General features: G+C 38.2%; 1 protein-coding gene across 1 annotated transcript in view; it reads left to right on the top strand.

Moving 5' to 3' along the window:
- LOC126251538 (axotactin) overlaps positions 1 to 25444 on the top strand; it is a 611191-nt gene that overhangs the window by 382436 nt on the left and 203311 nt on the right. Inside the window, exons 17-20 of the mRNA XM_049952046.1 lie at positions 4514 to 4748; positions 4905 to 5099; positions 23425 to 23598; positions 23711 to 23936. Coding sequence (XP_049808003.1) covers positions 4514 to 4748; positions 4905 to 5099; positions 23425 to 23598; positions 23711 to 23936 — 830 coding nt within the window. The remainder of the gene's footprint in view (positions 1 to 4513; positions 4749 to 4904; positions 5100 to 23424; positions 23599 to 23710; positions 23937 to 25444) is intronic.

Below are 25444 nucleotides of genomic sequence, written 5' to 3'. Positions count from 1 at the left end.
CTTCAACAACTATTTCAGTGAATGGACTATTTGCATGCTCTGTTCCAGCACAAGTGTCTTATAACTAAGCAGGTGGGAATTTGGGAATTCTGTCTCCAGCACATCCTGTGTTTTCGCAACCCCCTGTCCTAAACCTCTGCTAACCTGTCCTCTCTCCCCTCGCCCCTCTCTCTCCCTCTCTCCCCACTCTCCCACTCTCCCACTCTCTCCATTTCCATCCCTCTCTCTCTCTCCCCCCTCTCCCTCAGCTCCCTTTTCCACCATTTCCCTTTCTTCCTTTTCATCTCCACCTTCTTTTCCTTTCCTGCCCTCCTTTATTCCCTTCTCCCTCTCCCTATCACTTATGCATTCTACCCTCTGAACTTCTTTTGTCTTGTTGTGCAGCCACTGAGTCATCTGCCAATGGACCTGCCTTGCAATGCGCACTATTCCTTGCTTTCCTACCCCTCCTCATCTCTATTATTCCCTGATTGCCTCCGCCCCCCCCCCCCCCACCTCCCTCACCACCATGTGCCCAGGTAACTTCCCTTAATGACTGATAATCAATAATCAGGCTATTCATGACTGGGGGAGTAAGTGTTTGGGTGTCTGTATGGTTGTGTGTGCGGGTGTCGTTTTACTAGAGGAAGAGCAAGTGCTCAAAAGCTAGTATGAGTACTGTTTTCTGCTACATGATTCTGTGTGCCATACATTTTTCTGCCGTAGGTGAGTAGTGGCCCTATTCTTACTTTATGTATTTTTCCATCCAGGAGTATCCATTACTGTTTTTCTGTTAGTAACAACTTTTTGTTTGGTAGAAGCAGTTAGTCATCAAAAAGTATGTTAACAAGGCTGAGAACTATTGTAGCTTTCCAACAAATTCTTCTTTTTTGGAACTATAGAGTACACATACATATGCATATATAAATAGACCCTCACACACACACACACACACACACACACACACACACACACACACACACACACACACACACACACACACACACACAGCTACACTGTCCTGGTTAACTATATTGTGCCAGCATTCCAGCTTGCTTGTGGTGTGAGGTTGTGTTAGGTGATGTGGACGAGGGGAGAAAGGAGTGGGGAGCAGGAGGGAGGTGGGGATGAGTGGCTAGTAGGGAAAGGCAGCAGGTTCATGGGACACGAATGTAGTATTGGCATTGATTTCCTCAATCTGGCCACAGGAAGGGATGAGTTGTGCACAGCACATGATTATATAGAGGAGGGAACTGGGAGAGGGAAATAAAACAGACAAAGGAGAGACAGTGGGGAAGAGAGTGGGAATGCAAGAGTAAAGTTAGGAGTCTGTGTTCTGGTCCAGGGATGGAGATGGTTGTGGGGGAGGGGGCTAGTTGAAGATGAGGCTGGGAGGATTTCGGGATAAAAGGATGTGTGCTCTATAACTCTAAGAAAGGTCTATTCTGAAAGCTAGCAATGTTTTCTGCTTGTTCATGTGTCATGTAATGACTCACTACCCATGCTATTTGGTGAGTTTTTACCTTTACTCCTTTAATTATTTACATTCCACCAGGATTTTTCATTAGCATATCTACTGTTACTATTGTATCCTACCTCAATCGCACTGCCTGTGGTCTCAGGCAACTGAAATCACAGGCAGCTTGGATTCAGTTGCCTGAGACTGCAGTTGTGTGTGTGAGTTGTGTTTAGTGTGTGTGTGTGTGTGTGTGTGTGTGTGTGTGTGTGCATATGTGTGTCTGTTGCTATAGAAGGCCTTAATGGCCCAAAGCTATAATTGTGAGAGTCTCTTTGTTGTGCCTATCTGCGACTCAGCATCTCTGCTATATGGTGAGTGGCAACTTTACTTCTCATTGTATTATAGGTTGATAGTGTGATAGTTCTCACACTTTTCTGCTGTTAATATCTTCAGGACTGTGTGGATGATATTTTTCTGAGGGTCTGATGGTATATCTCCAGACTTATAGATTCTACACATCAACTTGAATAGCATTTGGTTGCCACTTCCTCAAACAATTTTAGAAATAATGAAGGGCAGTAGTCAGTTACTTCTACCTTATTTGATGGCAAGTCTTCCAGAACTTGGTTGAACTCTGGTTCCAATACTAGATCCTCTATGTGTTCCATGTCAGTTCCCATTTCTTTTTCTATCACATCATCATGGTTCTTCTACATACTCTTTCCACCTGTGTGCTCACTCCTCTGCACATAATAGTGGAATTCCTCTTACACTCTTAATGTTGATGACTTTGCTTTAAATTTACCAAAATCCATTTCAACCTTTCTATATTCTGAATTAGCTACTCTGATGACCATTTCCTCTATAACATTTTCTGTGAGACTGTAGTCTTGTTATAGTGAATCTGTGTAAATTTGCATAACTTTTTTCAGATTGATAACTCTCAAAAATTGTTTCACTGTTGCTTCACGATCTCAGTGTGATTTTCTCAATGTAGCTGAAGGAAAGTAGCTGATAAATCAGATCATATTTCAAGTGCTGTGGTGCTGTAGGTTTCCTATAAGGGTCTTTTTTCTCCTTTGATACCTAAAAGACTGCCATTGACACCATTTTGTCTATTTATTGTGTACATATTTTGTTTCTTCGTTAGTCCTAGTTAAGAGTGGTATTCAACCAGTGAAGACTGATCATTCAATATTGATTCTATGACCCTGATTTACAGTACGTATTTATGTTCATCTCAAGGGTTGTAGATATTAAACATTACAAAGGTTATGATTACACTGGTAAAGCAGTGAATCTCAATAATGTCTTCAGATTCGAGATCCATCTTGTAAACACTCCAGTTACATCATTTTTTTTTAGAGTTAAATTTATTTCTATTGTTTCCTATGCTGTCAGGGTTCTAAATGTATGTCTAGCAAGGCTTTCTAAAGGACAGTCTTTCTTTAGGTGCATCACAGTTTATTTGATTGTCAAATCATCTTCTGCATACTTAGGAACATCTCTCACCTTTCAATCATTCAATGTGGCCTTTCTACAGATTCCATTTTATTCAGTCCTCTTTATCTGATCATGACTTGTGTTTCACAATCCAATGTTTGAATTCCCCTAGAGTCTGTTTTGATTTCAGGCATAATACTACAAGTGTGCTGTCTGGGCCTGCACAGTCTTTAGATTCTTGCTCTCATATGTTTTATAAGAACACAGTAATGTTTTGTTCGAGACCGCTGCTGCTGAACATCTGTTGGTTTTAAGTCTGAGTTTGTTAGGCAGGAATTGCACTTCAGTTATTCTTAAGCAGTGGTGCATATTAAAATAATTGTTTTCCAGTATTTGACATTCTAGATCTTAAACATATTGTGTCTGTGACTGCAACAAGATCAGTCTGAAATTCCTGTAGTGGAAAGTTTGGTGACTTCCTGTTTCATTTTTATGTGAAGTTTGGAAAATACATGGATATGGATTTCATATCAAAGAATTTACAGTGGCCTGTAAGGTGTCTTTCATTTTATGTGTCCTCCAGTGTGCTTGATTTGTGTGTCTTTTCTGTGCCTATCTCGACATTAGAAATCACATAATTAGATTTTTACCTACTGTTCTCAGATCCTGATGCTAGACTTTGAGTAGACTACCACCAGGATCTGAGAACAGTAGGTGAAAATCTAATTATGTGATTTCTAATGTGGATATAGGCACAGAGAAGACATACAAATCAAGCACACTGGAGGAAAAATAAAATGAAGGGCACCTCGCAGACCACTGTAAATTCTGAAATCTGTATCCATGTATTTTCCAAACTTTACATAAAAGTAAAACAAGAAGTCACCAAAGAGTTATCCTGCTGGTAGTCTCCTCAAAGGGTTTCCATAAGTCTTCAACTTTGTGTAACTTTCCTACTATTGTTATTAATCTGAGCAAGGATGTCGTACAAAGCAAATATTCTACTGTCAAATGTAGGACTAAGTGGTGAGGTCATTTCAGAGGTAGGATTAAATTTGAGTGCTGAATGTATAACAGTTTTTTTTACTTGTAAGGTGGTCAACAAAATAATTAGATTCCTTTTTATCCTAATGGACAGTTTTCTGAGCAAATATCACTTTTATCTCTGAAATGTGTTTCCTCTGGAGGTTTTCTTTCTTTTTTTCCCTGTTGGAATAGAGATTTTGATAACCTCTGTTTATTTCCCATGTCATATTCCTTATCTCACAGAATCTGATGGTTGGAAGAAACTAGAGTGTATGGGTCAGGGCCTGGGATAGTTGTGTTAGTATGTCTCCCAGCATACCACTGTTGCCAGTCATAAGTAATTGCTGGGATGATCATCATGTCATAATCATGAAGCTACAAATGTATTATTATGCTGGAGAGATCTCTCTTGGCTCCATCACTTTAATCCTTTCAGTACCTATTACATGCAGAGTTAGTGCTAATGTTATGTCTATTACTATTAATATTATTATTGTTATCATTATTTTTATGGTTATTATTTATCAATATAGTATTGTTTTGGTGTTTTCTGTAAGCAAAAATTACATGCACAAGTATAGATGAATTTATTTTAACCCTGTTTAGGATGTGCGTAGTTTGGCAGAAAAAGATTTCAAGTTGAAGATCCAGTACCGGGAATTTAGCCCTGAGATGTTACAAGAACTGATCTCCCATTCCTTACGCTGTAGCCAGCATATAAAGTATGATTGCTATAAAGCACCATTGGAGCTACATTCCGCTACATGGTTCCAGTCATCAGCAAACAAACAAATTGTTGACTACATTGGTGATGTAAAGAAAGGAACGTGCCCATGCGCTGGTAACTATGATTAAATCACAATTCAAAGATCTGTATTTTAAATGTTTATAGTAACTTGAAGTTGTAAAAATCTTGATTATGACTGTATTGTGAAAAATGATCACAGTCTGTCTGACTTTATGTACCATAAATTCAGTGCATTTGTTTACTTTGCAGTGAACAAAACTTGTATTGATCCAAAACAATCCTGTAACTGTGATGCAAATGAAGCACGATGGCATACAGATGAGGGTCTCTATACATCTCCTAATACATTAGGAATCACTGACATGATATTCCTACAACAAAAGGAGCTGGTTCATGATTCACAAGGTCGCATAACTCTTGGACCTCTGGAATGTGTTGAAACGAGTAAGGCATAATATTTATTTTAGTGCTTACCAACACTGTAAGGTTTTAAACTACTTTAAATAGCATTTAATCCATTTTATTTCCTATATTGAAGTACATAATTTATAAAAAAAAACCTATTGCTTGCTTTATTTGGTGCACCGATTGTCAATTTGAGTTTTTGTTGCCTTGGGCAATAATTTTCCTTTTGTCGTGTTGTGTGGTGAGCTGATTGTAATTTTCCCTCACTGTCATAATATGATATACTTGGTCCAGTCACATTAATGTGACTACCAATTATGTTTGATGTCAATGAGTAATAACCACTCACAGACGGCATGTGGCAGGACTAGCAGTGGAGGACATATAAAGCTTGTTGGCGGGATGCAGAAAACAGTGCAGTCTTTGGCATAATGCAGAGACAGAGCAATTTATTTGATGTACAAAGAGGTATGATCATTGGCTTTCAGGCCAAGAGTGGAATCATTTATGAAATGGCTAACTTTATAAACTGTTCATAACTGTTGTGGTTGAAGTATAACATGTACAGCAAAATGGCACAACCGAAAACCAGCAACAAGGCAGCTGTGGAGCCCGTGTTCCATAGATGACAGGGGTGAATGAAGGCATGTACAGGTGACAGGAAGACATGTACAGGTGAATAGACATGCAACTATTGAGCAACTGATCATCCAGATGAACCATGGGGCTACCAACAGCATCTCCCCAATGACTGTTCAGTGAACATTGCTGCGTATGGGCCTCCACAGCAGGCATCTGCTTCATGCACAAACGCTGACTATTGTTCACTGGTGACAGAGCGTGGAATTTGCATGCCAGTACTGCAACTGAACCTCCACTGATGGGTGACGGATGACATTTTCAGATAAATCACATTTTATGCTCTATTGGACATTGGCATGTACAGCGTGAAATGTCTGTAAGGAAACTCCCTGTTACAATCGTCGGAAGCTTCCAAGTCAGAGGCCATTCCCTCAGTTATCTCGTCATTCTGTAAACCACAAAGGGTCAACACAAATATGCATCTATCCTTGGGGCCCATGTCCACCCTATGTGCAATCTGTTTTTCTTGGCACGATGGCATCTACCAGCAGGACAGTGCAATGTATCACACAGATCATAGTGTATGTGCATTGTTTTGAAGAGCACCAGGATGAGTTTACCATACTCTTCTGGCCACCAAACTCCCCAGATTTAAATCCGATCAAGAATGTATGGGACACTTCTAGTGGGCTGTTCGTGCCATGTATCCTCAGCTGAGAAATGTAGTGCAGCTGGAAATGGCACTGGAGTGAGCATGGCTCCACGACCCTGTTGGTACCTACCAGAGCCTCAGACTCTCTTTCTGCATGTCTTGAAGTGGTCTCCACTACAGGTGGTGGTTATTCAGGCTTTCAAAATGTGGTCACATTAATGTGACTGTACAGGGCTGTCTGGGTGGCATTTTTGCTAGATATCTCACTGTTCTTTCTTGAATCATGAATATTCTTCCCAAGTAGCCAGCTTGTGCAGCTTGTAATGCTTTTTTACTCTAACTGTTCATGAGGATAAAAAGTATACAAAAATTAACTGTAACTGTAGTTTACTCAAGAAAATTTATGCGTATTTTTTACAATGTAATTTAAATTTTTTGAAAAGCAGTAAAAACACACATTTTATACATAACTTCATGCCTGAGTCGTTTCATTAATTGTTGAACATAGTCCATTATTTTCAGAAAATTCTTGGGTTGGTTTGTTATCTTTGGAAACTTCATGTGGCTCATGTTTTCGTTAAATCAGACATCTCATTAACATTTCTAGTGTTTATTCCCATTACACTCTGTTCACAACTCCTCACATCATGCTGTCATAGAAACTGTTCACATGTTCTAATGTTTTCCCATTGTGTCCAACCAGCAACACACTTCTTACTTTTTGCTTGCCAAGCCAAAGCACTTTATGCCTCCTGACACCAAGTCAAAGATAGTAAAGCACAAAGTAAATATATTACAAATAATACTGGTTGCTTTTAAGATTTAAACATTAATATTGTAAAATAAAACAATTTGAAATGTTCTTATTGTATATTGTAACTAGAAAAGATAAATAACAAATTTACTAGGTGTTAGTTTTTTTAATGCATGATTGATACTTCAGAAGTAAATCAATAATTATTTCCTGCATACATAAATGACAAATTTAACTTATTGATATCCAGGGTGCGATTTGTGCTTTTACCTGTGGGGGGGGGGATGTCTTAGGGGGTTAGTAGAATTATATATGTTACTAGCTTGGACCGTGGCATTACGCATGGTTAAACAGCTATTTATAAATAGATGTTAATGCCAAAACTCACTATTCACGCGTATGCTCTATCAGAAAAGCCATCCCTTGTTATATCTTTTAAAAGTACATTATAGGTAAAGGTTATTTACAAAATCATCTAAATACAGGTATACGAGGGGAATTCAAAAAGTAGAGGCACATTTGTGAAAAGCTGTACTTACTCTGATGACAGAAAACTGAAACATATTAATAATATGAATATAATAGAGGGAAACGTTCCACGTGGGAAAAATATGTATAAAAACAAAGATGATGTAACTTACCAAATGAAAGGGTTGGTATGTTGATAGAGACACAAACACACACAAAATTCAAGCTTTCGCAACCCATGGTTGCTTCATCAGGAAAGAGGGAAGGAGAAGGAAAGACGAAAGGATGTGGGTTTTAAGGGAGAGGGTAAGGAGTCATTCCAATTCCGGGAGCGGAAAGACTTACCTTAGGGAGGACGGGTAACCACTTGCACACACACACATATCCATCCACACATATACAGACACAAGCAGACATATTCAAAGACAAAGAGTTTAGGCAGAGATGTCAGTCGAGGCAGAAGTGCAGAGGCAAATATGTTGTTGAATGACAGGTGAGGTATGAGTGGCGGCAACTTGAAATTAGGGGAGATTGAGGCCTGGTGGGTAACGGGAAGAGAGGATATATTGAAGAGCAAGTTCCCATCTAGGACGGGTATACACTCGCGCACACACACACACATCCATCCACACATATACAGACACAAGCAGGTAAGTCTTTCCGCTCCTGGGATTGGAATGACTCCTTACCCTCTCCCTTAAAACCCACATCCTTTCGTCTTTCCCTCTCCTTCCCTCTTTCCTGATGAAGCAAACGTTGGTTGTGAAAGCTAGAATTTTGTGTGTATGTTTGTGTTTGTTTGTGTGTCTATCGACCTGCCAGCGCTTTCGTTTGGTAAGTCACATCATCTTTGTTTTTAGAAACATATTAATAGTAAGACTTATTAAAAACTTTCAGTGTTCGGCTCCACAAATTTAAATTATATGTAAAGTTTTACTACAGTGCGTGGGAAATAAACATCCCAGGTTGGGATGCATAAACTAAAACCAGAGGAGGGGATGGTCTGATGCAGGGGGGGGGGGGGGGGGGAAATCCCCCCCATCCCCCCCTGCAAATTGCGCACTGTTGATATCAAACCTAGACATGAAATGAAAACACCAACACCTGCTAAAATGAACTTTCATTTTACAACTTCCACACAGCTATAATCAATAGGACAAACATGAAAATATAAGTTCATAGTACATCTTGTTCAGAAGTTTCTCATTAATAACCTTTGTTGTTGCATAGATCAGGAAGAGCTGTGCACTTATCTTTTTACACTGTATCTACTCTGAAGGGCCAAGGCATTATGACCCTGTCCACCATGAGACTTAATGTGTTCACATGACACAGTAAGGAAAGTAAATAAACAGAGCAGAGATGAATGGGGGGGTCGGTCCAGCAATGACATAAATGACTTTGAAAAAGGTCAGATTGTTATGGCCTGGTACCTAGGAATGAGCATGCCAAAAATGGTGAAGCTGGTGGTTGTCAATGTGCTACTCTAATAAGCATTTATGGAATGTGGTTGAAGGACAGTGAAATGATAAGTGGGTAACAATCAACCAATCAATCTCTTTATTAATTCATTAACAATATACATTGTATGGATGTAGTCAATTACAATATATTTTCTTATCTTCAATTTGTTTCAAAAACTTGGATAATAAATATAAATATTTTATATCAGTATATGTAAATAATATTACTTTTCCATATTCAGATATTCTTCAATGCTATAAAAACTATGTGTTAGTAAAAATTGTTTAAGATCTACCTTGAATTTGCAAAATTCTTTAATTTTCTTTATTGTAGAAGGCAATGCACAAAAAAGTATTTTGGGCTGGTAGTTTACACTTTTTTGGTAGAGTGCTCCTTTGTGGGTGTCTCTGTGAAAATCATCCCTGTTCCCTGTTTCATGGTTATGAACCTGATTATTTAATGTTGAAAATTCCTTGTGAGTTTTTAGAAAGCATACACATTCATAGATGTATAAGCTAAGAAGAGTCATTATTTTAAATCCTTTGTATATTTCCCTGCATGACACTCTGCTGGGAACTCCCTACATTATTCTAGTAGCCCTTTTTTGAAGTCTGAAAGCTTGTTTTGCCATACCTGTATTTCCCCAGATCACACAATATCTAAGCAAACTGTTCATGTAAGCATAATAGGCACACAGCAATGATTCAGTGTTGCAACATTCCCAAAGCATTCTTAGCACATAGCAGCATTTACTTAATATTTTACTCAAAACTTCTAGATGCTTTTCCCATATCAAGTGCTCATCCATCCATATACCGGGGAATTTTGTGTATGGAGCTTGTGCAGTAACATAGCTCCGTAACTCAGCTTTTACTCTTCTTCTAGCTTTACTTTTAATATTACTGAAATTCATCAATACTGTTTTATCCTTATTTATGATCAAAGCATTATCGCTAAACCGTTTTCCTGTCTCCTTTTTTTGTCCTAGAGACACTCTGCTGTAGATAATCCTCAGTGTATCCTTTTATAAAAATGTGAGTGTCATCAGCAAACATCACCATTTCTGCAACTGTCAGATAGTTTGGCAAATCGTTTATGTACACCAAGAACAACAGAGGGTGTAACCCAGAACCCTGGGGCACTCCATAGCTAGGTTTTTTTTAAAAAAAAAAAAAAGATCTGAAAGATACTCTTTGCCTTCATGACATATTTGTACTTTCTGTTGTCTATCAGAGAGATAAGATTTGAACCATTTGAAGGCAAGTCCCCGGACCCCATAACATTCTAGTTTCATAAGCAATAAGTCATCGCTGGTTAAATCAAACACTTCAGATATATCTAAGAATATTCCACAGCTTAATTCATTCTTGTCCAAGGCATTTAGAATCATTTTCATGAATTGGGAGACTGCCATTTCTGTGGATCTGTTCTTTCTAAACCCATTTTGAGCTTTATTCAGCATTTTATTTTTATTCAGGAAGTCATACATTACTCTTTCAGTTACTTTAGAGAAACCTGACAATAATGATACTGGCCTATAATTATTTATGTCTGCTGTGCTATCCTTTTTGTGAAGTGGCTTTATTATGGAGAGTTTTAGTTTTGATGGGAACACCCCTGTCCTGAAAGACATATTAATAATGTCCGTTAGGTGAGTATCTATACTGGTAGAACTATGTTTGATTACCTTGTCTGGAATTCTGTCAATACCACAAGACATTTTATTTTTTAGTTTATTTATAGCATTTGTAACTTCACATTCTGTTACTGGGTACAGAAACATTGTCTTTTCACAAGTTGGTACTTTTATGTTTTTGTTGCTTGAATTGCACAGGTTCGTTGCAATGTTCACATAATGCTCATTGATTATATTTGCTACCTGTTGAGCATCTTCTATCACTTTATCCTCACTTTTAATTTTGAAATTATGGGTCTTGGTTTTACATTTTCCTATGCTCTTGTTTATATCCTTCCAAATCGATTTTGATTTATTGCTTCCCTTATTAATGTATGAACCATTGCTTAGCCTTTTTTTGCCTGTAAACTTTCCTATAGACCCTTCTATATTTCCTATAGTATGGTTTTATTGTTGTATTTATTTTAGCATGTTTGCTTAGGTTTCTAAGGGTGGTTGCTGGATTTTTAATCCCTTGTGTTACTCAAGTGTTTGTCTTCTCACTGAATTTAATTCTTTTTAAAGGGAATGCTACGTTCTAGCAATATTTATAATCAGTGAGAAAACTGTCTAACTTTTTGTCTCATCATCATTTTGTTCTATGCCCCACTGCACATTTTTAGCATACTATTAAATACCCTTATGTTGTATGCATTAATAAGTCTTCTTTGTACATATTTTTCAGTGACTGTGTATTTCATATTGTTCTCATTCCTTATCATTTTTTTTAAAGCCAAATGGTCAGAAAAGCCTGTATCTGTTACCTCAACCTTGTACTCACAGCTTTGTTTGTTGGTAAATATCTGATCAAGTGTTGTTTCAGACCCATCCCCATATCTGGTAATTTCCTGCACTGTAGGTTGCATGTTGTATGTGTTAAACAGATTTAATAATTGTACCTTTTTGTTATTACTTTTGTTAAAATTAAGTTAAAGTCACCAAGAACTATTGTGCATTTTGACATGCCTCTCAATTCATATGAAAGATCATCTATATAATATAAGAATTGGGTAAAGTCATCTGATGGGGACCTATAGCAAGCAATGATAGTTTGATAGTCTGTAAGTTCTCAAATACAACATTCAAAATCTTTTTCTGTGCACTTCACCTTGCTAAGTTTTACCTCCTTAGATTTAACATTACTACTAACATAGATGCATACACCTCCACATTTTTAAGTTTCCCTGCAAAAGCTACTTATTAAATCAAAGTCTGGTATATTTGCTGCACAAATCTGAGTGTCCCAAAGCCAGTGCTCACTGATACACAGCACAGAAACCTCCTTAAGATTACAGTTTAAAATTACTTCCAGCTCACACATTTTGTTGCCTAGTCCTTGTACATTCTGATACAGCAATGTCAAGCCACCTAGATTTGGTGCTCTGCTCACCTTAGTGTCCCCTTCAGGACACAAGACAAGCATAAAAATATGATATGATTTCTAAAACTACTTAAAGTTTTGTAAATTAACTAGTTAGATGTTGCTATTTTGTATGGATTATAAGTCTTTGCTGTTATGTGGTTTATGAAAAACATTGAAGGTTAGTAAATTATATAACTGTCTTGCTTACAGGATAGAAATCCACTACTTATGAGAATGGCATGCATCTTGAAAATAATCTTTTATAGTTATAAATCATTTAAATCTTAATTAGTGTAATAATTAATTAGTTATTGGCATTATTTGATTTAGAAAAAAATATAATAACAAAATTACAGTGTTAAAGCTCACAATCTTGTAAGCATTAAGGCAAAATGGGCCATCAAAATTATGAGTTTCCGGACTTTCAATGTCAGTCATTAGTTACGTGATCTACCCACCTTATCTTCAGCATTCTTCTGTAGCACCACATTTCGAAAGCTTCTATTCTCTTCTTGTCCAAACTGGTTATCGTCCATGTTTCACTTCCATACATGGCTACACTCCATACAAATACTTTCAGAAACGACTTCCTGACACTTAAATCTATACTCGATGTTAACAAATTTCTCTTCTTCAGAAACGATTTCCTTGCCATTGCCAGTCTACATTTTATATCCTCTCTACTTCGACCATCATCAGTTATTTTACTCCCTAAATAGCAAAACTCCTTTACTACTTTAAGTGTCTCATTTCCTAATCTAATCCCCTCATCATCACCCGATTTAATTTGACTACATTCCATTATCGTCATTTTGCTTTTGTTGATGTTCATCTTATATCCTCCTTTCAAGACACTGTCCATTCCGTTCAACTGCTCTTCCAAGTCTTTTGCTGTCTCTGACAGAATTACAGTGTCATCGGAGAACCTCAAAGTTTTTACTTCTTCTCCATGAGTTTTAATACCTACTCCGAATTTTTCTTTTGTTTCCTTTACTGCTTGCTCAATATACAGATTGAATAACATCGGGGAGAGGCTACACCCCGTCTCACTCCTTTCCCAACCACTGCTTCCCTTTCATGCCCCTCGACTCTTACAACTGCCATCTGGTTTCTGTACAAATTGTAAATAGCCTTTTGCTCCCTGTATTTTACCCCTGCCACCTTCAGAATTTGAAAGAGAGTATTCCAATTAACGTTGTCAAAAGCTTTCTCTAAGTCTACAAATGCTAGAAACGTAGGTTTGCCTTTTCTTAATCTTTCTTCTAAGATAAGTCGTAAGGTTAGTATTGCCTCACGTGTTCCAACATTTCTACGGAATCCAAACTGACCTTCCCCGAGGTCCACTTCTACCAGTTTTTCCATTCGTCTGTAAAGAATTCGCGTTAGTATTTTGCAGCTGTGACTTATTAAACTGATAGTTCGGTAATTTTCACATCTGTCAACACCTGCTTTCTTTGGGATTGGAATTATTATATTCTTCTTGAAGTCTGTGGGTATTTCGCCTGTCTCATACATCTTGCTCACCAGATGGTAGAGTTTTGTCATGACTGGTTCTCCCAAGGCCATCAGTAGTTCTAATGAAATGTTGTCTACTCTCGGGGCCTTGTTTCAACTCAGGTCTTTCAGTGCTCTGTCAAACTCTCCACGCAGTATCTTATCTCCCATTTCATCTTCATCTACATCCTCTTCCATTTCCATAATATTGTCCTCAAGTACATCGCCCTTGTATAAACCCTCTATATACTCCTTCCACCTTTCTGCCTTCCCTTCTTTGCTTAGAACTGGGTTGCCATCTGAGCTCTTGATATTCATACAAGTGGTTCTCTTTTCTCCAAAGGTCTCTTTAATTTTCCTGTAGGCAGTATCTATCTTACCCCTAGTGAGACAAGCCTCTACATCCTTACATTTGTCCTCTAGCCATCCCGGCTTAGCCATTTTGCACTTCCTGTCGATCTCATTTTTGAGACGTTTGTATTCCTTTTTGCCTGCTTCATTTACTGCATTTTTATATTTTCTCCTTTCATCAATTAAATTCAATGTTTCTTCTGTTACCCAAGGGTTTCTATTAGCCCTCGTCTTTTTACCTACTTGATCCTCTGCTGCCTTCACTACTTCATCCCGCAGAGCTACCCATTCTTCTTCTACTGTATTTCTTTCCCCCATTCCTGTCAATTGTTCCCTTATGCTCTCCCTGAAACTCTCTACAACCTCTGATTCTTTCAGTTTATCCAGGTCCCATCTCATTAAATTCCCACCTTTTTGCAGTTTCTTCAGTTTCAATCTGCAGTTCATAACCAATAGATTGTGGTCAGATTCCACATCTGCCCCTGGAAATGTCTTACAATTTAAAACCTGGTTCCTAAATCTCTGTCTTACCATTATATAATCTATCTGATACCTTTTAGTATCTCCAGGATTCTTCCAGGTATACAACCTTCTTTTATGATTCTTGAACCAAGTGTTAGTTATGATTAAGTTATGCTCTGTGCAAAATTCTACAAGGCGGCTTCCTCTTTCATTTCTTCCCCCCAATCCATATTCACCTACTATGTTTCCTTCTCTCCCTTTTCCTACTGACGAATTCCAGTCACCCATGACTATTAAATTTTCGTCTCCCTTCACTACCTGAATAATTTCTTTTATCTCGTCATACATTTCATCAATTTCTTCATCATCTGCAGAGCTAGTTGGCATATAAACTTGTACTACTGTAGTAGGCATGGGCTTTGTGTCTATCTTGGCCACAATAATGCGTTCACTATGCTGTTTGTAGTAGCTAACCCGAACTCCTATTTTTTTATTCATTATTAAACCTACTCCTGCATTACCCCTATTTGATTTTGTATTTATAACCCTGTAATCACCTGACCAAAAGTCTTGTTCCTCCTGCCACTGAACTTCACTAATTCCCACTATATCTAACTTTAACCTATCCATTTCCCTTTTTAAATTTTCTAACCTACCTGCCCGATTAAGGGATCTGACATTCCATGCTCCGATCCGTAGAACGCCAGTTTTCTTTCTCCTGATAACAACGTCCTCCTGAGTAGTCCCCACCCGGAGATCCGAATGGGGGACTATTTTACCTCCGGAATATTTTACCCAAGAGGACGCCATCATCATTTAATCATACAGTAAAGCTGCATGTCCTCGGGAAAAATTACGGCTGTAGTTTCCCATTGCTTTCAGCCATTCGCAGTACCAGCACAGCAAGGCCGTTTTGGTTCATGTTACAAGGCCAGATCAGTCAATCATCCAGACTGTTGCCCCTGCAACTACTGAAAAGGCTGCTGCCCCTCTTCAGGAACCATGAATATGATTGGGGAGAAGAGAAGTTTGTGGCACAACTTGACTAGAAGAAGGGATTGGTTGGTAGGACATGTTTTGAGGCATCAAGGGATCACAAATTTAGCATTGGAGGGCAGCGTGGAGGGTAAAAATCGTAGAGGGAGACCAAGAGATCAATACACTAAGCAGATTCAGACGGATGTAGGTTGCAGTAGGTACTGGGAGATGAAGAAGCTTGCACAGGATAGAGTAGCATGGAGAGCTGCATCAAACCAGTCTCAGGACTGAAGACCACAACAACAACAATGTCAGTCATCTTTGGAGTTAATTAGTTTCAAGTAATTTAAAATATATTTCCAGAAAGATTGAAATACCTACTTTCGTATGAATTGTAATAGCTCATATTATTGTGTAGTAGCTCAACATGTTTCCCCATTACTTACTATAGTCAAAATTTCTGTTAGCCATAACTTTTAATTAAATGAGCTTCTAGTGAAACTAACTGTATCAATGCAATCATGAAGATAAATATAACCATTTGAACTACATATTTAAATGTAATTTTTGACAAAAATCAAACAATGGAAAATCCAGGATGGAATGTAACAAGAGAGGAAAAGTTTTTAGTCACCATATAGCAAAGATGCTGAGTCGCAGATAGGCACAACAAAAAGACTCTCACAATTAAAGCTTTCAGTCATTAACGCCTTCATCAATCACACACACACACACACACACACAAATGCAACTCTCACACATAACTGCAGTCTCAGGCAACTAGAACCACACTGCAACCACCACTGCAGTAGGCTGAGACTGCAGTCATGTGTGTGAGTTGCATTTCCATGATTCTGTCTCTGTGTGTGTGTGTGTGTGTGTGTGTGTGTGTGTGTGTGTGTGTGTGTGTTGTTGTTGTTGTTGTTGTTGTTGATGATGATGATGAAGGCCTTAATGGCTGAAAGCTTTAATTGTTAGAGTTTCTTTGTTGTGCCTATCTGGACTCAGCATCTCCGCTATATGGTGAATTTTCGACAAATAACACTTTGACATGTTCAGCTACATATTGCTTGTGCAGCTGCATTAGATATAGAATGAAAATGTGTAAAAATTGATTATTCATAGTTGCTATGTTTCACCTAGCCCCACACTGATGTACCTCTTGACCGTACCTTCACTCATCCTATACTCACTCTCTCCACTGCACACATTACCCTGTGACTGCAGCCAAAATGAGTTCAACAGTGCCACATTGATGTCAGTTGTGCCTGGGGCATCTCCCTTACAATTGTCAGCCACCTTCCCAAATCCTCCCATCTGCTCCCCACCTCCTTTCCCAATTTTCACTGCACACGACCTCTCACTCTAATCGAGCTTTATTGCTGATACAATATAGGCAACTTGGGCAGTGTGGCCATATAGGTTGTGGTTAGGGAGTAAAACATAGTTACAAAATATACTCAGGTGAACCAGCTGCAAACCAAACATCATTTATCAATAACTGTCACAATTACTTTTTTGTCTGTTTTAAGCATATTGAAAAGTGAAAAACTCGTTCATCAGATGCACTTCACATTTCTGGAGCATTTCCAGGTTTAGTACTGTAAACATTATGACTAGGCAACACATCTTTTGATAATAATAGAGATAGAAAATGTTTTTTTTTTTTTTAAGATTGCTGCCATTTGCAGAGTAAGGGAACATAATAACAACTCTGCCTTGTTTGCAAAACATGAACAACCATGGAGAGACTTCATAAGCTATGAACACCATAATGTTCCAAATCAAGAATGACCAAACAAGTAGGCTCAAAAAGCAGTGGAGAAAATGACACTACCGAAAGTGTTCAGTGCAAGTTTGATCCCAACTTCTGCTAACATGAAAGGAGAATCAGTTGTCACCAGAATGTGGAACAAGAACCACAAAACTTTGACAATAATATCTAGAATATTTCTCCTTAACCAAAACTGTCATTCAGTCTATAAATACACAAAGTATGACAAGTATCATGTACTTATGATGATTACAGTATAACTAATGCTGATGCCCCGTGAATTAAAGTGAAAAATGCCTATGCTGAACAGCTTTCCATCTTGCAGTATGCTGAAGATAGAGAGAGCCCAAAATAATGATAGGTTCACAAAGCCAAGAATTGTTACGAGTTTGAAGTGAATTTTCATCCACAAAGGAATTTTATTGATGGTTGTTAAGTAAGGAGTGTGAAAGATAAACATTTGAGGGTATAAGATCAGAACAACAAATGTGTGAGGGATGACTTCACAAATAAACTCCTTGGTAGTTCATTTGTGCTATCGGCAGAGTGGATAATCATGTAACAGCGTTTCTTGATCCAATGTTGTTGGTCAGTTTTGTTACATTGCTACCGAAAGGTATCTCAGTTGTTGGCAGCAAACATCAGCAGCAATAGACACTCTTTGGTGGAGGAGTTCATAATGTATAACATGTTTCCTGTGCAACCAGATGCAAAACATTATCCATTCCAATGCCCTTTGCTTGAGTATGAGTTTTGTTAGGGCTCAGCCACTTATTTCTACTTAACAAATTAACATAAAGACATATTCGCTCATTAACAGTAACAATATTGCATGTCCAGTGAGATAACTGATGATATTCAAGAAAAACTGCGTAATTGTCATTCACCTCTTGGATATTTTTTTTTTTTTTTTTTTTTTTTTTTTTTTTTTTTTTTTTTTTTTTGTCGCTGTTGATGTGAGCACATATTAGTCCTGCACCTGGCTTCTGTACTTTGCCTGTTGAATGCAAATGTCATACAAAGGTTAAATGTTTGCAGTTTATCACAAATGTCAATTACCAAGACTTTCTGAATGTGGCAAGTCTTTCATTCCAGAATAATCTTTCCTGAAACTAGAAAACCTTTTCAGAGATGACTTGACCCCACAATACAAATGTTTTGAGCTGCCTCTGTTGCTTTCATTCCTCCGTTTTACTCTGTTTTATAACACTTAAACAATATTCATAAGATTCACATACACAAAATACAATATGTAGCTGAGAGATAAATACTAGTACTTCACATGACAATTGACAAATAAATTCATAGAAACCTACACACATTGTGTTATTGCACAGTGTTCCCTCAGTTCATTGAAGTTCTTTTTGCTCAGAAAATCAAATTACAGTAATAAACAGTGTTACCCTTGCCAGTGCATTAGCAGACATGTGCCCAAGGTGCACCATGCTGTGTTCATCTGCTTGAACAATGCCTGGCACCAGGGAATGGTTGGCCGATGATCAGAGGCCATTGACTGGTGGTTGTTGTAGGATGAGGAAACTCTAGAGCATAAACTATTCTGATATTGATGCGGCCACAAGCTCTTCAGTGGAAATGTTTCTGGAAGATTTTGCTATTACTGATGGGTTAGAAAGTGAAGCAAGTTATCTTTTGAGATTGCATCAGAGTGTTACATTTAGGAGACAGATGAAATGCAGTTTAAAAAATAAAGGAAGGAGTGGACTCAAACTTGCATTATTGTACCTACATTGCATGGTTTTTACCTCTAGACCATGAGCAGATAAAGCACTGTAATAGCCTGAACAGAAGACAACACTTCCTCCAGAAACTTCCATGTAACATAGTGTTGCCAAATCATGTGGATGGCCAGACTTAGAATTTGAGTGGGTGGCAGGTTTTATTGGTGTCTTAGGCAAATGACTTAGATTTAGGTTCTGCAATAGCAGCTATCAGCCAGGTTTTATGCCAAAGACTGTGTGTGATCAAGTGGTTTAGGAAACTCATAGAAACACTAATGCTGGTGAAACCGTAAAGGCAATGAGGGAAAGTTTACCTGTTCAGTTCAATGATACTGCCTGGAAGAAGGGGGAACCTACAGTTTCAGTGGGCAACAATATTCTTGCAATGAAGTCAACTATAAGAGAAACATTCATCTCCTGTCTACTCTTTATGATAGACTGCTGTAGTATATGGACATACAAAGCTGTGAAAACCGAATGCTGAAAATAATACACGCAAATTATAACTATGGAATTGGTCATGTTTATTTTAATCTGTGACCAGTTACAGATAAAAATGCTGAATTCATAAATCATCTAACATTTATTGAACCAAGAACGAAATAGAACAAAGTTCTCAAAGTTTCAACTCTATTTTTTATTGTAGTTCTAAAAGAATGCCTTACCTGCCTGACATCTTGCACAAGAAGCTCATCTAAAGTGGAAAACATGCTAAATTTTGACAGTTTCCAGTGGACATAGACAAAAGGAAACCACTCCCCCTAAAGGAGGTAATGCCTGTTAGAAGAGACAGCAATGTGAGGAATGCTGTTCTGGATGAGGCAAATGTAAAATTTCACTAAATCAAATAAGTTTTTCATGGTATACAAAACATAGCTGAACTGTGTATGATAGTATCTAGTTGTATGTGAACAGGAGTACCTTTATTTGCTATTTTGTCCTTTATGTATATTGTCTCAACCATAGGGCATCCATAACTATTGTTATGAGATTGATTATATGACAGCTCCAATTGCAAGAAATTGTATATTTACTTGCAACATTATGAAATGGGTAAAATGCTACTCACCACTTACAGGAGGGAGGCAAACATATTGAAAAAAAACTGGTAGATATTATTAGCTATTAGGCTGTGCTGTTCATCATAATGTATATAAAGTGCACACATGTTCAAACACGCATAACTCACAGACAGACACAGTCGCCGTCATGTCTCGGCACTAAGGGCCCCCTGCATCTGCTTTTGACATGAGCAACAATCTTGGCAGGAGTGGGTAGTAGGGGTACAGAAGAGCTGTGGAGCAAGAAGGTGAAGGGATTGCAAGATAGGGGTAGAAGAAGATGCTAGTGCTGCCAATGGGAGTGTGCAGGGATGTGACAGGGATGGATAGTGGGCTGCTTGGAGGATCATCAGGAGGCTGCTCTAGGAGGGGGGAGATTGGGGGTAGAGGCAGCAAGTGGATGAGGGTGAGGAGAGAAGTAGAGGAGGTGAAAGGATTATGCAGGTGTGTTGGTGGGACAGAAGGCACATGTGGGGCAGTAATGGGAGCAAGGAAGAGTTTAGAGGTAGGTGGAGGACAGGGACCAGTGGAGGTTGAGGACAGGGGATTACGGAAATGAAAGATAGGTTGCAGGATGAGTTCCTACCTGTGAAATACAGGAAATCAGATGTTGATGGGAAGAATCCAGGTGGCACAAGCTGTGAAGCAGTAAATGCTAAGCACATCTTGTTGAGCAACGTGTGACCACAATATTGTGGTGGCCATTCATGTAGGCAAATAGCTTCTTAGTGGTCATGCCCACATGGAATGAGCACAGTGTTTGCAACTAAGTTGGTGGATAATGTGACTGCTTTCACAGGTGGCCCTGGCTCTGATTGGGTAAGAGAAGCCTGTGACATGACTGGAGTACAGGGTGTCAATTATTGAACTGTACGAAATAAAATCATCATAACTTCTGAACAGTTTGTGATAGAATGTTCAAACAGCACGGTTGGCTACAGGGCATGATGGGAAAAGTATGGTTTGGTTTAACAATGTAGCCCATTTTCATTTGGATGGGTTCATCAATACGCAAAATTGGCTTGTTGGGGGACTGAGAATCCACATTTCATGATCGAGAAATATAATAACTCTCAGTGGGTAACTGTGTGGTGTGCAATCTCCAGTCACAAAATAAATGGTGCAATATTCCTCGACAGCATGGTGACTACCGAATGGTACATGGAGGTTTTGGAAGATGATTTTATCACCATTATCCAAAGTCAACCTGATTTCAACAAGATGTGGTTCATGCAAGACTGAGCTCGATGCCATCATGATGTCATGGAGGAGCACTTCCACGACTGCATTCTGGCTCTAGGGTACCCAGAGGCCACTGGCATGGGCCTCAAGTGACTGCCATATTCTCTGGATCTGAACACATGTGACTGCTTTTGGTGAGCTATATTAAAGACAAGGTGTACAGCAGTAACCCTAAAACCATTGCTGAGCTGAAAACAATCATTCAGGAGGTCATCAACAGCATCAATGTTCCAACACTTTCAGCGGGTCATGCAGAATTTCACATTTGTCTGCACCACATCATTGCCAACGATGGTGGGCATATTGAACATGTCACAATCTAAATCCAAATATCTGTAGCAACATTTACATGTTAAATACAGTGTGTGCACACCATAGTTTGTAACTAATTTACATTTTTTTCATGTAGTTGAATAATTGTCACCCTGTATTTGGTAGTGTGAGAATCTATGCAACAAGTCGTGCATCTAGATCTATTCCAGGGATACGACCCCTGGAGCAACGGCTTGGGAGCAGGGGTGGAATAGGAACAGACAAGAATATTGTGTAGGTTTACCTGGACATTACACGGCCATTATCAAGTGTGCAGTCACATCCAGAGTTGTGTGTCAGTTATGAGGGAACAAATGAATGCTGAGGAACTTCCTTCAGTGTATAAGACAATGTTTAAGAAAATCTTTCTTGTACTAACTTTTGATCTGTGTGCCTGGTTGTGGTCAACAGACTTGAGCTTTCAGTAACCTGACATTGGACATATAGCTCCTAGAAATCTTTGCCTCACAGAAATTAAGATTGATTAAAGCACTTATGCCTACAGTTTACTCCAAACTGCAATAAGAAGACCAGGTATTTGTATAATGGGTTTATTAACCAAAAGTTGGTGCCAGCTAATCTTGCTTTGGCATGGTCACCTAAGTGACTTAAAGTGTCATTGATTATTTTTCAATACTAGCTCATAACAAATGTCTAAATTATCTTCTGTAAATATGTTATCTATAGTTGGGGCCCTTCTGGTCACAGTTCTACAGCAGCCTGAAACCAGGGAGCTGTAAAATGCACACACCTACCGGTCACTGCTACCTTGGCCACATGCCCTTGTTGCTCCAACATGCAGGGCCCTTTGAAACATCATCCAAACAAACTACCAACAGTAACTGTTCTGATATAAAATAATCCTACAGTTAGTTACTCAAACTAACTCTGAACACTAATGCTTCAATACTCATCAGCTGAAAATACGGCTCCTGTTAAGACTGAGCAGTAGATAATAGTCTAGGGGCTGAAACTGGTTACATAAGTGTTAACATTTTTATGAAACAGGAGATTCCATTTAATAAAATTCAATATATTTATTTACTCATAATTTGCACAAAATTGTGTGTACATCAACAATGGGCTGGATCAGTCAGAAGTATCATGCAAATTTTAATTCATAAAAATCATAATTGAAAAGTTTAAGCTGTTTTAATAATTGAAGTCAATGTTTCCCACCTTTGTAACATCACGCAACAGTTCTACACTTGTTTTGTGCATCAGGAACTACCTTGTCAGTGGACTGTATTAATTAAAAATTCTATAAGCCCTCTTATTCCTGACCAGTTCTTTAGTAGTGCAATGGTATGCATCAATCTGTTTATGACTGAGAAATACAAAGTGTCAGTACTGCAAATAATGTTATAAGTCTTGCAAGAAAAACTCACATTCAGATTACCAGTATGTGATTTTTGTTCATAGATATGAGTTTATTGTACCAAGTAGCAGTGGAAGAATCCATTAGTACGTGGCAAACTATATTTCCAAAATACAGTTTCTTTTCAGCTGATCTGAATATAAAACATACATGGTATAAAAATTTTTAGATATTTGAGCAAAATTTTTCATCTCAACTGCTTTACATTGCACATATTTACTGTCCATTTTATAAAAATACATTTTTCATGTATGGCATTATTATAGGAAAGTAATTCTTTAGTAAGTTCATATTGATTCTTAATAAATTAAAGTATTGATACCCCCTAAAATATGAATGAGATAAAATCATTGAGAAATATGATGTGTCTGTGTCTTATGTATGTTATATGATTCTTTCTTCATCACTTTGTTGTGCTATGAGATAAAAACTTTTTTTTAGACGACATTGCCTTTCAACCAACAGATGGTTGACAGTTTGGGACGTTTACAGTTTTGTGCTTGACTTCATGTCAGTAGTTAACAATTTCGCATTTATAACATGAAACATTACTACCATGTACACTGTCTCAAAAATTATGATTGATTCTCTAAATGTGTTTTTTGTACATTTCAGATACTCAAAAATATGTAGTAACTTTTACATCAAGTCAATCGTACATTGAAGTACCTGGATGGAGGAAGGGTGATATTTCATTTAGCTTCCGAACTACAGGAGAAAAGGCTATACTACTGTACCAGCCACCAATAAGACCAAATCATCCCTCCTTCATGGTTGCACTGACAGATGGTAAGCAAAATATCAAAGCTGTTTTGGTGCTATTTCTCTGTAAGAAGCCTCTGAAAGAGTATAACATTTTGCAGCTGTTAGTCATAGTTTTCAATATTTCTTTTGTTTGCAGATTTCACTTTGACATTTAATTTCACACTCAATAATGGAAGTTCCAAAGTAATGGAAATAAAATCAGGCAGAAAACTAAATGGAGGAGAGTGGCAGAAAATTTGGATTGACTATAATGAACATCATGTTCGATTCATGATCAATACAGAGACAAAAATGGTGGATCTTGCACCAGATGAAGAATTTGGGCCCTTTGAAGGAAGCATGTTTATAGGAGGAGCACCAGAGTAAGTTTCAAAGCTTTTTAAGTATAAATAAATTTACTATCTTCATTATAATTTTGTGGCACAGGATCTCTTCAACTCGTTTCTCAATTTACTTATTGGACAAAAAGTAATTTTTCATTATTTCAAATTTAAAATTTCTTAAATCCTGTAAAGTTAAGTTGAAAACAGCAGTTAGAGCTAAAATTACATGAAAAATTGTTCCTCTGTTTTATAAATGTTGAAAGGATTACTGTAATAGTTTTAATGGTAACTAGGCTCTGGTCCACAATTCCAAGAGAGCTTCAACATTGTTCAACCATTAGGAATGGTGGAAAGCCATCATTTTTTGTTTTCAGTAAAATATTCAACACTATCAGCAAGTAGATTGCAATGGAAATTTTTTTTTAGTATTTAAACGAATTTTTAAATGTGAATCATCAATTAGCAATCACAACATATTTAATTCTGTACATCGAAAGATGCACAGATTATTCGGTTTACTCACAATTTTTGAATGTACACATTGCTGAGAATTTAAATTGGAAGAAAAACAAACACTTTTTAGACTTCAAATCAGTTCAGCCACTTTTGCACTTTGTGTTGCTGCAGACATTGGAGAGAAACAAAGTAGGAAGTTAATATACTACTACTTTGCTTATTTTCATTTAGTAGTGTCATGGGGAACAGCAACCAGAGAATCTTATATTTAAGAAAGAAACTCTTCATTCCATGAAAGCATGCAATAACAAAAATATTTGGTGCTCACCCTTAATCATGTGGTAGACTACTGTTTAAAGTGTTAGATATTTTAAGGACAGTCTCATAGTAGATACAGAATCTCATAAAATTTGTTATAGATAATCCATTAGAGTTTTAAGGAATAATGCCACTCATAATTACAACATAAGAAGAAAAAATTGGCCTTCATTATTCTCCATGCAAACTGACTTTAGCTCAGAAATGGGTAAATAATGCTGCTATAGTAATCTTTGATAACATACCCTATGATATTAAATGCCTGACATACACTCCTGGAAATGGAAAAAAGAACACATTGACACCGGTGTGTCAGACCCACCATACTTGCTCCGGACACTGCGAGAGGGCTGTACAAGCAATGATCACACGCACGGCACAGCGGACACACCAGGAACCGCGGTGTTGGCCGTCGAATGGCGCTAGCTGCGCAGCATTTGTGCACCGCCGCCGTCAGTGTCAGCCAGTTTGCCGTGGCATACGGAGCTCCATCGCAGTCTTTAACACTGGTAGCATGCCGCGACAGTGTGGACGTGAACCGTATGTGCAGTTGACGGACTTTGAGCGAGGGCGTATAGTGGGCATGCGGGAGGCCGGGTGGACGTACCGCCGAATTGCTCAACACGTGGGGCGTGAGGTCTCCACAGTACATCGATGTTGTCGCCAGTGGTCGGCGGAAGGTGCACGTGCCCGTCGACCTGGGACCGGACCGCAGCGACGCACGGATGCACGCCAAGACCGTAGGATCCTACGCAGTGCCCTAGGGGACCGCA

The sequence above is a fragment of the Schistocerca nitens genome, chromosome 4 (genome assembly GCF_023898315.1).
Source record: "Schistocerca nitens isolate TAMUIC-IGC-003100 chromosome 4, iqSchNite1.1, whole genome shotgun sequence".
Classification (NCBI taxonomy): Eukaryota; Metazoa; Arthropoda; class Insecta; order Orthoptera; family Acrididae; genus Schistocerca; species Schistocerca nitens.
This window is presented reverse-complemented; position numbering and strand designations above follow the sequence as displayed.